General features: G+C 46.1%; 2 protein-coding genes across 2 annotated transcripts; one reads left to right on the forward strand and one right to left on the reverse strand.

The window, feature by feature from the left end:
* Window positions 1-353: 353 nt before the first annotated feature.
* LOC106575629 (intermediate filament protein ON3) lies at window positions 354-9,917 on the forward strand. Its single transcript, XM_082963567.1, has 8 exons — window positions 354-672; window positions 2,309-2,517; window positions 3,697-3,853; window positions 4,571-4,735; window positions 6,081-6,206; window positions 6,621-6,841; window positions 7,042-7,067; window positions 9,207-9,917. Exons 1-8 carry the CDS (start codon window positions 472-474, stop codon window positions 9,212-9,214), a joined length of 1,113 nt encoding a protein of 370 aa, XP_082819693.1. The 5' UTR covers window positions 354-471; the 3' UTR covers window positions 9,215-9,917.
* A 608-nt stretch (window positions 9,918-10,525) lies between these two features.
* On the reverse strand, window positions 10,526-17,508 carry LOC106575634 (G-protein coupled bile acid receptor 1-like). The gene is made up of 2 exons (XM_014152243.3): window positions 17,272-17,508; window positions 10,526-13,380 (listed from the first exon to the last, which is right to left on the reverse strand). Exon 2 carries the CDS (start codon window positions 13,277-13,279, stop codon window positions 12,206-12,208), a length of 1,074 nt encoding a protein of 357 aa, XP_014007718.1. The 5' UTR covers window positions 13,280-13,380; window positions 17,272-17,508; the 3' UTR covers window positions 10,526-12,205.

Here is a 17,508-nt window from a genome sequence, read left to right on the forward strand (position 1 = left end):
ACACCCTGGAGCCTCTTCCCCGGCCCCACCGAACATGCTAAAGGCTCTGTTCCTAGACATGGCAGTAGTTGGTTGAATGGGTGAGTTGAGAAAGAAAATAGAGAGGCAGTGTAGAACCGATAGTCACCTGTACAGGTAGTGATTGAGAGATGCGAGGGACTATTTTTATACCGCTGCTCAACACCTGAAACCGGCCCCAAAGATACGATTGGCTGTAGTACATCCAGCACACCCCCGGGCAAACAGGTTGAGAGTAAACATTCAAGTTTTCCTTTGTGACTTTGTTGTTTTTACTATGAAATTTAGAGTGCCACCTCAGCTGATTGGACAGAGGCGGACACCTGAGTGGTGAGGGTTGGTCCTTGCCCACCTTAAAATCGGGTGATAACCTGAGAAGATGTGCCTTTCCCTAAACTCTGATACTTGAGAACCCTTCTCTCTCTGTCATTCTGACAAGAACACAAAGACAAGATGTCCAAACCAGGCGGATTCAGCAGCCAGTCCGACACTCCCTCCGGTAACAAGCCCAAAAGCTACCCGAACGTCGCCACTAACAAGGACCTTCTAGAGCCCAACAACCCGAAGGTGGACCCGAAGGACCAGTCAGCCAAGAGCCAGGAGAAGGACCAAATGGTTGGACTCAACGACAAGTTTATAGCGTTCATTGACAAGGTGTGTTATTTTATTATTCTATTATTATTATTGATTGGATTGATAATTTTACACAATCAATACATTGATGCAATAGGTCTGTCTGAAGTCTGCTGGTAATAGAGAAACACCTGTATGGCACTCCTACATAATTATTTCAGCCATATGATATTTGATTTAATGCTTAATGTGACGCTCGTCGTAAGGAGTAGACCAAGGTGCAGCGTGTTGAGTGCTCATGATAAATATTTATTTAAACTCAGAACACTAAAGCAAAATAACAAACGGAAAATGAACGTCACTTTCTGCAGGCTTTACAGAGCTGTGCAAAAACAAGATCCCACAACTGAAAGTGAAGAAAAAAAAGGGCTGCCTAAGTATGATTCCTAATCAGAGACAAAGATAAACAGCTGCCTCTGATTAGGAACCATACTCGGCTCAACACAAAGAAATAGAAAAAATAGAAATGAACATAGAAATACAAAATCTAGAATGCCCACCCAAATCACATCCTGACCTAACCAAAATAAAGAAAATAAACGGCAATCTAAGGTCAGGGCGTGACACTTCATTTATCCATTTTCTTCCAATTCATTGTGTAATAATTCCATTAGATAGACCCAAAACACATCTTGAGATAAAACAAATGTATATTTCTAATTATCTATAGGCCTATGTTTTTATACATTCTACTTAACTGTCATTATACTTCATGACCACCTTTACATAATTAGAAGTCTACCTTCACTAAAATAAGAGGCTCTGTAATCATCCCAGCAGCGGGGTTCATGTAGCCAAAACATTCTACCCAGAGAGAGGTGTTCTACCAGTCTCATCACCATCACTCACACCTGTAAAGAAAACCTGTCAGACATAGTCTCCTGCTCTCTGCTCCGCATTCTGAGCCTCTCTCTCTCTCTTTCATTCTCTCTCTCTTTCATTCTCTCTCACTTTCATTCTCTCTCTCTCTGTCGATCATAGGGCGTTTTCAACTGCTAAGGTGCCACCTTGTGGCCAATAACAGAATACCATTTAAAAATGGAATTATTTTTAATCTCTTGCAAATTTTCCAAATCTATTTTCTTATATAGATTTTTGGACTTGGATTTAGTCAGTATTATATAATATTTTTGTTGGGTTACATTTGTGAGTGTGGGGGCCTATTTGTTGTTAACAGACCATAATGTGAGTATGTTGTAGTGAATCACACATTAGTTCTATATTTAACGGCCATGAGAGTCTGGGTGTAAACCTAATGCATGTTGCTGCCACCAAACAGCCAGACAGTGTGCTTGCCACACACACACACACCCACACAGTGGAATTATAGCCGTGGGCAGATCTGGTGTTGCCCAGTTAGTGTAATGAGACCCTTCCTCACTGAGACTCCACATGTGTGCACACACACGCACCAACACACACACAATGGCATCCCACAAGACTAACAGGTTGTAGAGTCACTTTTTCAATATCTGTTCAATTCCTGCTAGCAGAGAAGTGGAGGCTTACAAATATTAACCCGCAATCCCCCAGTGACATGAATAAAAATGGATAGGAGTTTTTTCCTTCTTTAACTCATTGTTGTTTACTCTGACTGGTTTCAGATGCAACAACCGTGATTGAGTTTCTCTCTCTCTCCCTCTCCTTCTCCCTTTAGGTACAAAACCTGGAGCAGCAGAACAAGGTCCTGGACACGCGTCTGAAGATCCTGAAGGAGCACGAGGACTACAAAGGCAACGTGGACGCTGTGGTCCAACAGCAGGCCAACGAGTTGCAGCGGCAGATCGAGAAGCTGGCCCGGGACAAACAGAAACTGAAGCAGGAGCTGGCCCACTGCCAGGACGAAGTGGACCAGACACGCAACAAGTCAGTGACTTCACAGAGCCTTCACAGAGCCTTTTCTAGTTAACAGTTAATAGAATCGAATAGAACAGAATAGAATACAATACAAAATAATACAGTGCAATACAATAGAATGGCATTGAATTGGACAACATGGACTGCAGAAGATAGATCTAAATTATGAATGTATTTACCATTTCAGAAAGCCCTAACAAACCACCCAACACCTGATTCCTGTGAAGCAGGCCTAGGGACAAAACTAGGACAGTCAATGGTATAATATAAATCATAGTTTAGATATTGTACAAGTCACCAGGCTTCCAGGAAATGCCACAGTCCACAACAGGAACCTCATCAGTGTAAAGTGACAAACAGCGTTTTCTCACGCTAAGCTACGGAGCATTTTTCCACCTGGGTCCCCAGGCCTCAAGAGTCGGAGGTGCTAATTCTTTATCCTTACATAAGCCTCTGTCCACTGGGTTGAGTTAAGTATGTACAGGGAGGCTCTGGTGTGCCCTGCACTATGTCTGTGGGGAGAGGTCAGTGTAGACTCCCCAGCCCCTCTACTCCACTCTACCCCCTAACCATGGACCTCTGTGTTGCACAGTACCCACAGACATGGCTCTGAGAGTGGAGAAAATGTGGAACCCTTAGGGACCTGGGCCCATTCATCCCATCCATCCTGGGCTCTTACCCAGTCTGGATCAGCTCAACACAGGCACGCTATGCTAGAGTGTCTGTCTGACTTGGGGGGGGTGAGAGGGGAACAAAGCTGCAGATGGTCTGACAGTAGGATGATAAATTGAAAGGGGTTTGGGATGTGTCGTGGTGTGTCATGCTGTGGTGTGTCGTGCTGTGGTGTGTGGTGTGTCGTGGTGTGTCGTGGTGTGGTGTGTCGTGTCGTGTCGTGGTGTGGTGTGTCGTGCTTGCAGGTGTGTGCGCTTACCTGAGCTCCCATCTCAGTCATATCATACCTGGGCGGCAGGTAGCCTAGAGGTTAGGAGCATTGGTCCTGTAACCAAAAGGTTGCTGGTTTGAATCTCCAAGCCAATTAGGTGAAGAATCTGTCTGTGCCATTGAGCAAGGCACTTAACCCTAATTTCTCCTGTAAGTCGCTCTGGATAAGAGCGTCTGCTAAATGACTAAAATGTAAAATATCAAAACAACAACGTCCTCTTCATTATCCACTCTGTGGTCCTCCAGGTACCAGGATGAGATCCAGAAGAAGTCAGATCTGGAGAATGACTTTGTGATCAACAAGAAGGATGTGGATGAGGGCCACCTGGCAGCCGTGGATCTGGCTCTGGAACTGGAGGACCTGATGGGAGAACTGGACTTCCTGAGGCGGGGCTATGATGAGGTAGGCTGACTGACACACCCATCGGCCAATCAGAGGCTAGGTGGAACCAGAACCATATATAGCTAACATGGCGTCCAGTGTAAAAGTTTGCCAAACTCTCTTTACTGCATGGCGCTGAGTGGAACTATTGCAACCTACACCTACCCAGTGCACAAACCACCTCAAATCTGCCAACTAGGGCAGAGCGAAGGAGGCAGTTATCTGGAATGAGACACAGCCCAGATCTCCTTCTCTTTACCCCTTTTTCTCCCCAATTTCGTGGTTTCCAATTGGTAGTTACAGTCTTGTCCCATCGCTGCAACTCCCGTACGGACTCGGGAGAGGCGACGGTCGAGAGCCGTGCGTCCTCCGAATACGACCCTGCCAAGCCGCACTGCTTCTTGACACAATGCCCACTTAACCCGGAAGCCAGCCACACCAATGTGTCAGAGGAAACACCGTACACCTGGCGACAGTGTCAGCGTGCATTGTGCCCAGCCCGCCACAAGACTTGCTAGTGCGCGATGGGACAAGAACATCCCTGCCAGCCAAACCCTCCCCTAATTGTGCGCCACCCCATGGCTCTACCGATCCCGGCCGGCTGCGACAGAGCCTGGACTCGAGCCAGGATCTCTAGAGCCACAGCTAGCAATGCAGTGCCTTAGACCAGTGCGCCACTCGGGAGGCCCAGATCTCCTTCTCTAATGTAGTATTGTTGTCCTGGCTGTGGCGTGACAGGAGCTGAAGGAGCTGGAGTCTCATATCCAGAATGAGACGGTGGTCGTGAAGGAGAGCAACAAGAGATCTCTAGACATGGACGAGATCATCGACAGCGTCAAGAAACAGTACGCGGACATGGCCTCCCGTGCCAGAGCGGAGGTAGAGCTGTGGAACCAGAAAAAGGTGAGGATTTTTTTTTTTAGGTAATTTAGCAGACACTCTAATTCAGAGAGACTTACAGGAGCAATTAAGGTTAAATGCCTTGCTCAAGGGCACATTGACAGATTTTTCACCTGGTCGGCTCTGGGATTTGAACCAGTGACCTTTCGGTAACTGGCCTAATGCTCTCAACCGCTGTGGTGGTAGTGGTGAGGGGTGGTGGGGGTGAGTGGTGAGGGGTGATGGGGGTGGTGAGTGGTGGTGGGGGTGAGTGGTGGTGGGAGTGGTGAGTGGTGGTGAGGAGTGGTGGGGTGACTAGTGGTTGTGGTGGTGGGAGTGGTAAGTGGTGAGGGGTGGTGGTGGTGGGGTGAGCGGTGGTGGTGAGGAGTGGTGGGGGTGAGGGGAGGTGGTGGTGAGGGGTGGGAGTGGTGAGTGGTGAGTGGTGGTGGGGATGAGTGGTGTGGTGGTGAGGAGTGGGTGGTGGTGGGAGTGGTGGTGGGGATGAGTGGTGTGGTGGTGAGGAGTGGGTGGTGAGTGGTGAGGAGTGGTGGGGGTGAGTGGGTGTGAGTGGTGGGGGTGGTGGTGAGTGGTGAGGGGTGAGGGGTGGTGGGGATGAGTGGAGATGAGTGGTGTGGTGGTGGTGGTGGGGGTGAGTGGTGAGTGGTGAGTGGTGGTGGGGTGGTGGTGGTGGTTGGGGTGAGTGGTGAGTGGTGGTTGGGGTGAGTGGTGGTGGTGGTGGTGGTTGGGGTGAGTGGTGAGTGGTGGTTGGAGTGAGTGTTGAGTGGTGGTGTTGGGGTGAGTGGTGGTGAGTGGTGGCGGGGGTGAGTGGTGGTGTTTGGGGTAAGTGGTGAGTGGTGAGTGGTGATTGGGGTGAGTGGTGGTGGTTGGGGTGAGTGGTGAGTGGTGGTTGGGGTGAGTGGTGGTGGTTGGGGTGAGTGGTGAGTGGTGAGTGGTGGTTGGAGTGAGTGGTGAGTGGTGGTTGGGGTGAGTGGTGTTGTTGGGGTGAGTGGTGGTGGTGGGGTGAGTGGTGGTGGTGAGTGGTGGTGAGTGGTGGTTGGGGTGAGTGGTGAGTGGTGGTTGGGGTGAGTGGTGTTGTTGGGGTGAGTGGTGGTGGTGAGTGGTGGTGGTTGGGTGAGTGGTGGTGGTGAGTGGTGGTGAGGGTGAGTGGTATCTATTGTCCGTCAAGAATAACTTTTGTTTAGCAACTTAATCACAGTTACACATCAGAGCCACACACACCAACATTATGTATCACAGTAAATGATGTTGACGATGCAACAAGAGTGATGACTATCCTAAATATATTCACTGATTCCCCTCTATCCTTTCTCCCCCTCTCTTTTTCTCCCTCCCTCCCTCCCTCTCTCAGATGGATGACATAGTGCTGACAGCAGGACAGTATGAGCAGGATGTACGTGATGTGAAGAAGGAGATTGCTGACATGCTCCGTCTAACACAGAGACTGAAGGCAGAGCTGGAGACCCTCAAGAAGCAGGTGAAACGCTCTTGCACGCACACACACTGTTTCCTATATTTCTATATCCTTCTCCACTTCCGTTATCCCTCTGACCCTCTCTCCCTCTGACCCTCTCCCTGCCTCCTTTTGACCCTCTACCTCCTCCCTCCCTTTGACCCTCTCCCTCCCCCTTTTCTCTGACCCACTCCCTCCCCCCTCTCTCCCTCTGACCCTATCCCTCCCCCTCTCTCTCTGACCCTCTCTCCCTCTCCCCTCCCTCTGACCCTCTCCCTCCCCCCTCTCTCCCTCTGACACTCTCCCTCCCCCTCTGACACTCTCCCTTTGACCCTCTTCCCCACCTCCCTTTACCTCTCTCTCTCCCCCTCTCCCCCTCTCTCTCTGACCCTCTCTCCCTCTCCCTCCGACCCTCCCTCCCTTTCTTCCCGAGTTCAGAAAATAGTTCTTGAGAAGGACATTGAGGATGTGGAGGTGGACGGGCAGAATGCGTTGGAGCAGGCCAAGGATAACATTGTTGCGCTGGAAGATGCTCTCCGCAGGGCCAAGCAGGACATGGCCCGTCAGGTCAGGGAGTACCAGGAACTGATGAACCTCAAACTGGCCCTGGACATCGAGATCGCCACCTACAGGAAGCTACTGGAGGGAGAGGAGATGAGGTGAGTGGCACAGTGGAGTGGGGGGGACCGGGGGAGAGAAGTGTGTGTGGTGACGGGGGATGTAGGAGGGTTATGTGTGAATGGGTGGGGTCAGGATTGTGTTTGTGTCTGCGTGAGAGAGAGGGAGAGAGAGAGATTGAAATGGAGAAATACTGTAGTATTCTGCCTATACTTAGCCCGTATTCTCTCTGTCATTTCAGAATGAATGACCATATACGTCAGCAAGGTAAGAGCTCTTCTTATTCCCTCCAGTGATTCACTCTCTTCTTCATTAGTTTATTTAACCTTAGAACCTCTAGGTGGCATCTACATGATACTTTCCACTTCAGAGTAGCAGTGGAGGAAAAAGTACCCAATTTTCATATTTGAGTAAAAGTAAAGATACCTTAAAAGAAGATAACTAAAGTAAAAGACACCCAGTAAAATACTACTTGAGTAAAAGTCTAAAAGTATTTGGTTTTAAATGTACTTAAGTATCAATAGTAAAAGTATAAATCATTTCAAATTCCTTATATTAAGCAAACCAGACAACACGATTTTCTTGTTTTTAAAATGTACAGATAGCCAGACACACACTCCAACACTCAGACATCATTTACAAACAAAACATTTGTGTTTAGTGAGTCCACCAGATCAGAGGCAGTAGGGATGACCAGGGATGTTCTCTGTTTAGTGAGTCCACCAGATCAGAGGCAGTAGGGATGACCAGGGATGTTCTCTGTTTAGTGAGTCTACCAGATCAGAGGCAGTAGGGATGACCAGGGATGTTCTCTGTTTAGTGAGTCCACCAGATCAGAGGCAGTAGGGATGACCAGGGATGTTCTCTGTTTAGTGAGTCCACCAGATCAGAGACAGTAGGGATGACCAGGGATGTTCTCTGTTTAGTGAGTCTACCAGATCAGAGGCAGTAAGGATGACCAGGGATGTTCTCTGTTTAGTGAGTCTACCAGATCAGAGGCAGTAGGGATGACCAGGGATGTTCTCTGTTTAGTGAGTCCACCAGATCAGAGGCAGTAGGGATGACCAGGGATGTTCTCTGTTTAGTGAGTCTACCAGATCAGAGTCAGTAGGGATGACCAGGGATGTTCTCTGTTTAGTGAGTCTACCAGATCAGAGGCAGTAGGGATGACCAGGGATGTTTTCTGTTTAGTGAGTCCACCAGATCAGAGGCAGTAGGGATGACCAGGGATGTTCTCTGTTTAGTGAGTCCACTAGATCAGAGGCAGTAGGGATGACCAGGGATGTTCTCTGTTTAGTGAGTCTGCCATATCAGAGACAGTAGGGATGGCCAGGGATGTTCTCTGTTTAGTGAGTCCTCCAGATCAGAGGCAGTAGGGATGACCAGGGATGTTCTCTGTTTAGTGAGTCCACCAGATCAGAGACAGTAGGGATGACCAGAGATGTTCTCTGTTTAGTGAGTCTGCCATATCAGAGGCAGTAGGGATGACCAGGGATGTTCTCTGTTTAGTGAGTCCACCAGATCAGAGGCAGTAGGGATGACCAGGGATGTTCTCTGTTTAGTGAGTCTGCCATATCAGAGGCAGTAGGGATGACCAGGGATGTTCTCTGTTTAGTGAGTCCACCAGATCAGAGGCAGTAGGGATGCCCAGGGATGTTCTCTGTTTAGTGAGTCTGCCATATCAGAGACAGTAGGGATGGCCAGGGATGTTCTCTGTTTAGTGAGTCCTCCAGATCAGAGGCAGTAGGGATGACCAGGGATGTTCTCTGTTTAGTGAGTCCACCAGATCAGAGACAGTAGGGATGACCAGAGATGTTCTCTGTTTAGTGAGTCTGCCATATCAGAGGCAGTAGGGATGACCAGGGATGTTCTCTGTTTAGTGAGTCCACCAGATCAGAGGCAGTAGGGATGACCAGGGATGTTCTCTGTTTAGTGAGTCTACCAGATCAGAGGCAGTAGGGATGCCCAGGGATGTTCTCTGTTTAGTGAGTCTACCAGATCAGAGGCAGTAGGGATGCCCAGGGATGTTCTCTTGATAAGTGTGTGAATTAGACAATGTTCCTGTCCTGCTAAGCATTAAACACGTAACAAGTACTTTTGGCTGTCAGGGAAAATGTAAGGAGTAAAAAATACATTATTTTCTTTAGGAATGTAGATAGGTAAATGTAAAAGTTGTAAAAAAATATAAATAGTAAAGTACAGATACCCCCAAACAACTACTTAAGTTGTACTTAAAAGTATTTTTACTTAAGTACTTTACACCACTGCCGAGTAGTTCTTTCCCATCCTCAGTAAATGTGTAGAAGGTGAGTAAGAAGAGAAAGATCCGATAGGAAGGAACTGTGACCTGTGTTGTGTCATGATCTGTGTGTCCTACTAAAATCAAATCATCTCTCTTTTGCTCAGATTACTAAAACAAACCAACCAATCCCAGTCCTTGCTTGCACGCAGACATTGATTTGCCGTCGAAGCCCCTCCTGACTCTGAAGTCCCTCCCATTAGATGCCGTTGCCCCCCAACCAGCCCCAGGAAGCCCCTCCTGACTCTGAAGCCCCTCATTAGATGCCGTTGCCCCCCAACCAGCCCCAGGAAGCCCCTCCTGACTCTGAAGCCCCTCATTAGATGCCGTTGCCCCCCCAACCAGCCCCAGGAAGCCCCTCCTGACTCTGAAGCCCCTCATTAGATGCCGTTGCCCCCCCAACCAGCCCCAGGAAGCGTCTGCTGATCAGAATTGAGGTGGAGGCGGGCAGGGTCATGTCCAAGAGCTTACACTACTCCGACAATTAACCAAGCCCACCGTCACTCTGCTGTCGCTATAGTAACACTGTGTTGTACCTCTTTCTCTCTCTTTTCCATCTGAAAACATTGCGGAGTCTTTTGTTTTATGTTAAGGTCATTGTTTAATAAGCGAAGGTGTTAAACTTTGTTTTCACCTGCAGTTTGGAAGACCATGTGTGACAGGAGCTCTTACAAAATGTGTCCTGTGCTCTTTTTCATTACGTTTGTGGTGGGAGAATTTATCCGTGTTCTCGTGTGACTGGGAAGACCATGTCCTCCAAAGCTTGAATGTCACTGAACCAGGTCCAAAATAAAAAGAGAAAGTATTAAGGTACCAAATATGTGTATGGTTTGTTTAAGGAGTATGTCTGTCACCCTATACAACTCAGCCCTGAACTCAAGGTATACATGGGCCTATTGTCACCACACAGACAGAGATATACTTCCTAGAACCCGGGGCCACCAGTGTCGTCATATAACTACTTACATTCAGTATCTCCTTTTGATGAAAACAACTGTCTAATTTGACAACGGTAATGTTAAACACAACTGTCTAATTTGACAACGGTAATGTTAAACACAACTGTCTAATTTGACAACGGTAATGTTAAACACAACTGTCTTATTTGACAACGGTAATGTTAAACACAACTGTCTAATTTGACAACGGTAATGTTAAACACAACTGTCTGATTTGACAACGGTAATGTTAAACACAACTGTCTGATTTGACAACGGTAATGTTAAACACAACTGTCTGATTTGACAACGGTAATGTTAAACACAACTGTCTGATTTGACAACGGTAATGTTAAACATACCTGTCTGATTTGACAACGGTAATGTTAAACACAACTGTCTAATTTGACAACGGTAATGTTAAACACAACTGTCTAATTTGACAACGGTAATGTTAAACACAACTGTCTGATTTGACAACGGTAATGTTAAACACAACTGTCTGATTTGACAACGGTAATGTTAAACATACCTGTCTAATTTGACAACGGTAATGTTAAACACAACTGTCTAATTTGACAACAGTAATGTTAAACACAACTGTCTAATTTGACAACGGTAATGTTGACACAGAGAGACAGACACAGAGAGACAGACACAGAGAGACACTCCTCCCTCTCTCTCTCTCGCACACACACTCAGACAAAGGCAACACACACACTAACAAAAAGGCTTACACACACAGTATAGGACATAAAAAATTCTGACCCCATGTTAATAATCTGTCTCTCTTAACGTCATGTAAAAATTCAGACCTTTTATAGTTACACATGGCTGGCTCTTACCCGGACTTAACTCTCTCTCTCTAGTCTATTTGAGAATATGTTTACATGTCAAATAGTTAGTGTGAATAGTCACACTAAAGTTCTCTTGTTTTCCCCATATGCACGAGTTATAGTTTCAACAAAGACATAGAAAATGTATACTTGATTTGCCGAGTAGGCAATAAAGTAACGTTATAAACTTTGCACATTAAACTGTGAATATGACCAACCCTGTTTGAGGGCGATTAGAAATCAGTAGATAAAACAGTCTTGCTTCAAGGATTCTTAGCACACTGATACAGACTTACAAATAGGCAGACAATGAAAGAACCATTCTTGTTTTCACTTCAATTTTGGAAAGATAATTTACATTTTGGAAAGATGATTATCTTCCCGGATATGGTGTAACCTAAAGAACTTCAGTTCCTGTCTGGCTCTTTTCAAATGTGATCTAAATGTTAGAATCTCAGAGTTCTAATCACTCCCCTGTGTTCCAGATGTATTTTGGACTGCGGAGGAGCACAGAGCACAGCCCTCTCTCCCCTGTTCAGAGCACATACCAGCACCAGATAAAGGCTAGGGAGGGAGAGAAAGTGTGTGTGAGAGAGAGAGAGAAAGGAGACAGAGATGGGAAAGAGAGAAAGGAGACAGAGATGGGAGAGAGAGAGAGAGAGAGAGAGAGAGAGAGAGAGAGAGAGAGAGAGAGAAAGATAGGAAGAGGGAGAGAAAGAGAGAGAGAGAGAGAGAAAGAGAGAGAGAGAGAAAGAGAGAGAAAGAGAGAGAGAGAGAGAGAAAGAGAGAGAGGGGGAGGGGGAGGAGATGAGATGCTGTAGTGATTGATGGAGTAGTCAATTAGATCCATCTTAATTCGGCCCATCTGCTCTTTCATATAGAAATGAGCCCAGGTCATCATAATAGAGGTCTCTGTTGATAAATCATAACATTATGTTTATCTCTAATGGATTGAATCAAAATAAAAAGATTGGTGACTTTTACAGTGATTGTTTTGAATTTATTATGACTACCCAAATAGTGTACACGTGTATACTGATGGCTTTAAACATAACGCGTTCAATGGCCCCAATGGCAAGAGTCACACATGCTTTCAATGCTGTGACTATAAATTGACAGACATGGGAGAGGTGGGGCAACCCTACCAGTCCTGCACATCGAATGGGGTCTTTCTGCAACTTCTCCCTTACAGCCAGGGTCCACAGACTCGGGGCGCCACTGCAATCAAACATCATCGAGGAGTAGAGGATGCTTCATCATCCATATGCTATAATCCCCATTTATAATCCCACACGTCCATCCCCAAAGTGAGAGCAGTCCTGTCCTGGCTACTCAGAGAGCCATATCCTCAGAGTCCTGTCTCCTCCTCCATCTGTCTCGGAGTTTATGGAGAAGTTTCCTCACCGGGTCCGTATACTGCCTGTTGGCCAACCCCAGGACCAGCGGCATCACTGCCATGCTCCCGATCCCCGTGCACGACAGCACGATGTGTGTGGTGGAGTTCCCGCGCGTCTCCTTGCTGAGCAGAAACGTCACACAGACGTGTGTGTAGATGATGTAGGGCACCCAGCAGGCCAGGAAGGTCAGCGACACAGCAGCAACGCAGCGCGTGTAGCGGAGGTTGAGCCTCTGCTCCCGTTCCGAGGTCTGACCACCACCCCTGGTCGCCACGGAGCGGTGCAGCCGGCAGATGTCCTTCATCTGGCCCCGGGTGATCCACAGCACACGTCCCGTCATGCCCGCGATGGACAGGATGGCAGGCGCCAGCAGCCCGTACACCTCGAGGTAGATGAAGGCGTTGGGGAAAACCCGTCTGTAAGAGCAGCACTCTGAGCCGACCGGCGCCGCTCCCGCTGTCACCACGGTCGAACAGTTCACCGGCGCACCCGGCGCGCCCGTGTCGTTAAACGAGCAGCAGCCGTTCCACCCTGGGCCGGCCCGGTTGTTCCAGCCGAAGGCGGGCAGGGAGGCGTAGAGCAGTGGCGGCGCCCACACGGCGAGCAGCGCCAGCGGGAAGCGGCGGTGAACCCAGAAGCTACTATAATGTAACGGACTCACGATGAACATGTACCTCTCATAATGAACTATCACCAGGTTAAACAGGAACGCCAGAAACAAGAAATTCGGAAAAATATGAACCAGGAGACAGGAGCTAAAACTCAGCGGGCGGTTGAGTCCCATCCAGGGGATGAACGGCAGGGCCACGCCCGTACACAGGTCAGCCACTAGCAGGCTCAGGAAGAAGTAGTTTGGGGTGTTGTAGAGCTGACGGTTACAGGAGATGCTCAGGATGATGACCAGGTTGGCCAGGATGATGGCGGTGGACAGGGGCACGGTGATGGCGTAGATGAGACGTGCCTCCGACAGCAGCGGCCGCACAGCAGAGTCATTGGCCAGGTCATCCATGGCTGCGGTGGTTGTGTTCCTCCACAGTTGTCCTTAGTGTGCCAGACCTGCGCCCCCACTGCTACGGAGACTTCCACAGCTCCCATTAAACTGCAGGAAGCCTGGGTGAAGACAGACAGACAGAATACAGTGAGACCAGAGGTCATGGAGCATGATATATTCAGAGCTCAAAAACAAACTGCCTGTTAGTCGCTCTGGATAAGAATGTTGGCTAAATGACCGACATGTAAATGTATACGCAAACTACTCTCTAGTCTAGAGACCATATGATGCTGTAAACCCAGTGTGTCAAGCAAGACAGGATTGGATCCCTGAAATAGCCTTTATCTCTAGCATCACGTATCAATGGTATTAATTGATCAACAAATCAGGCAGAAAAGATTCCCAGCAGTACATCAGGGCTTGAGGGTCTGTAACTGAATAACCCTAGTTTATTGGTTAAATGGCCTATTTAGGTAAAACACAGTGTCTTCGTGTTCTGTCTCTCCACTTGTAGATAGATGCACGTAGATGTTATCTCTTTAAACACAATTACAACAGTCATCATGGCAGCAGGATTGCTGTTTCCTCTCCATTGCCCCAGCGTAAGAGAGAGGAATGTTTAAAAGACGAGTGTCTTTGTTTTCTTCCTGCAGACTGCTGCGGTTCACGTAGATTGATCCCAAAGGAAATGTAATATCAAGCCATTGGTCTGAATTGGCAGGAAGAGAGAAGGACAACGACTGGGGGGAAGAGTTGACAAAATGAAAGCCCTATATTACTGTATATGACAGGCAATCATATTTGGGGGGGTAGAGTTGACAAAATGAAAGCCCTATATTACTGTATATGACAGGCAATCATATTTGGGGTGGGGTAGAGTTGACAAAATGAAAGCCCTATATTACTGTATATGACAGGCAATCATATTTGGGGGGGGGGGGGGTAGAGTTGACAAAATGAAAGCCCTATATTACTGTATATGACAGGCAATCATATTTGGGGGGGGGTAGAGTTGACAAAATGAAAGCCCTATGTTACTGTATATGACAGGCAATCATATTTGGGGGGGGGGGGGGGGGGGGGGTGGAGTTGACACAATGAAAGCCCTATATTACTGTATATGCTATACATTTCTATCGGATTGTTTTGATAGAAATATAATGGATATATTCTATATGACAAGCAATTGCATATAATCTATCTAAATGTATTTGTTTTGTAAGCTTGGGCACTTCACTCTTAGAAAGAAATGTGCCATCTAGAACCTAAAAGGGTTATTGGACTGTCCCCATAGGAGAACCCTTTGAAGAACCTTTTTTGGTTCGCTTTTGAGTTCCATGTAGTACCCTTTCCACAGAGGGTTCTACGTGGAACCCAAAAGGGTTCTACGTGGAACCAAAAAGGGTTCTCCTATGAGGACAACCAAAGAACCCTTTTGGAACCCTTTTTTCCAAGAGTGTACTGAACAGACCCCATCAGGTCAGACTCTGTAGTTAGTTACTATACACCTTCTTTTATGCTTCTGTAATTTGTGGACCCAGCTGGCTGAGGGTTCAGTATCTAGACTAGCACAACTAATGCAGGGTTGTAGAAAGTGACACCACACTGGAAAAAGCTAAGCGTTCCGAGACACATTTCTATGTGAGATACATTATCTCACATACAGTAACACCCTCATGCACAGATGTAGAATCTTAATTTGATCACGCTTTGTTTGCTGAGAATTTTCTTGAAAAGCAGGAAATGCAAATCTGTAGTGTATTCAAGGTTTATAACAGCTTCTAAAGTATTTTAAGTGGAAATGACAATGCCAGACTTGATTTGAACAGATTTGAACAGATGCCTCTCTAAAAAGACCACATATGTAGCTAAAGTGAAGGACTAAATTGAAACTTTAGCGGGGAGAAAACTTAATTTGTAGCTCATTTATGAGCTGAATGGCCCGGCTGCTATGGTGAAAACAGTGGTTGAAGCCTTAGCTGGGAGAACCGTTGCTTTTCCATTGTTGTTTTTTCGTTGCACTTGCATTCAGTAGCATCTATGAATCATATTATACACGGATGGTTTCTAATGTTGTGAGATTCTCGCTAGTGTTTACAGAACAACTGGTTCTGAGAGATTAGGATCAGGAGCTGCAGTTGTAACATTAAGCAACTGTAACAAAATGGATGACTGCCGCGTAGCCGCTATTGTGTGTACATGGATTGCTAAGGCATAATAATATGAGTGTGTATTCTTATTTTAAACATGTAGCTCTGTACCTGTCTATTAATGCTATGTATTGTCATTTTATGTAGCTCTGTCCTTCAGCTGTAATTGTCTGTTGGTGTTCTGTATTATGTTATGTTTTATGTTTTGTGTGGACCCCAGAAAGAGCAGCTGCAGCTTTAACATGGACCCTAATAAAATACTAACAAAAAACGTACTAACCTCTACAATTATTTTATTTTTTCATTAAATTATAGTCCACATAATTCACATTTCCTGTTGCTGCAGGATTATCCTCCTGCTGTAGAAAATTGTGTCAGATTAAGATCCTACATCTGTAGCCCTATTTTATAAGTTGAAGCTGTTCTTAATGATGTGTTGTAATGTGCCTAAAGGTAATAAACCAACATGCCAGAATACATGTTGATTCTCGGGACCACCCGTGAGTAATATGTATACATGCATGACTCTAAGTCGCTTTGGATAAAAGCATCTGCTTAAATGTCATATACTATTATCATTACTACTAGTCACTTTAATAATGCCCCTTTAAGAATGTTTACTTATCTCGCATTACTCATCTCATATGTATATACTGTATCCTTCACTATCTATTCTTTACTATCTATTACATCTTAGCCGCTCTGTCACTGCTCATCCATATATTTTATACTTCTATGTTGTCATCCCATTCCTTCACTAGATTGTGTGTATTAGGTTTTGTTGTGGAAATGATAGATATTACCTGTTAGATACTGCTGCACTGTTGGATGTAGAAGCATTTCGCTACACTCGCAATAACATCTGCTAACCATGTGTATGTGACCAATACAATTTGATTTGATTTGTACAAAGCCAACCTTTTGACTCCTTGTCTTAAAGGAACCAGTAAAAAACTGCTTTATAACACAGACAGAGAAAAGACTCCTTGCAGTTTGACAGTGGCATGGTAACAGATGTCCTTGTTAGAGACACAGGTGGGTTAATGTCCTTTTATGGCTGAACTGTAACATACAGAATTCTCCCATGGACTAACGCATAACCTGTGCTCTCTTGTCAACACGTTACATCCTGTCACCCCTTTACAAAGGGGTTAAATGAATGGCTTCCATTCTTTCAAAATGGAGTGTTCATTTAGATCAGGGATGGGCAACTCCAGTCCTCGGGGGCCTGATTGGTGTCACACTTTCTCCCCAGCCCCAGCTAACACACCTGACTCCAATAATCACCTAATCATAATCTTCAGTTTAGAATGGAATTAGTTTAAATCAGCTGTGTTTGCTAGGGATGTGGATAAAGTGTGACACTAATCCGACCTCCGAGGACTGGAGTTGCCCATCCCTGAATAAGATGCATTGCTCAGAGAAATGGAAGGTTAGAGAGGAGTGTTTCTTAATCCTGGTCCTGGGGATCCAAAGGAGTGCACATTTTAGTTTATGCCTTAGCACTAACACACCTGATTAAAATCACCATGATGAGTTGATCGTTTGAATCAGGTGTGTAGTGCTAAAACAGGACCAGGATTACGAAACACTGGGTTACAGCAGGATGTAACTGTGTTTCTCCTATTAGAAAATCCTCCTATAACAAAATACTCATTTACTTTTGATCATTTTACAGTAAAAGCCAAATGTAAATTTTCATTTTACAGTAATTTGATAATTATAATTAAGGTTTAGTCAAGTCTACTTTTAACTGAGCTCCAACTCCTCAGAGGTTGAAGAACCCTAAATGCTCATATGATTCATATGTCTTGATTCATATGTCCATTACAAGAAAAGGGTGTTGAAGACAAAGCTCACCTTTGTAGGACAAGAGATTCAGTCGTCGGTTCCCTGTGAAGGAGAAACGCCTTATCATTTGATCAGAGAACAGGTGTATGCCACAGACAGCTTATATCAACAGCCTTCAGATCCCAAATAACAACCTTTCTCCTCTGTGACCTTCCACACTCTCTAAATGACTTGCCACACTACACACACTCCCTGTGGTGAATCTAGCCAACGCTACAGAGAACTGTCCTGCTGCCCCTCAGAAAG

This window comes from Salmo salar, chromosome 17 (genome assembly GCF_965601325.2).
Source record: "Salmo salar chromosome 17, fSalSal1, whole genome shotgun sequence".
NCBI classification, from domain to species: Eukaryota; Metazoa; Chordata; class Actinopteri; order Salmoniformes; family Salmonidae; genus Salmo; species Salmo salar.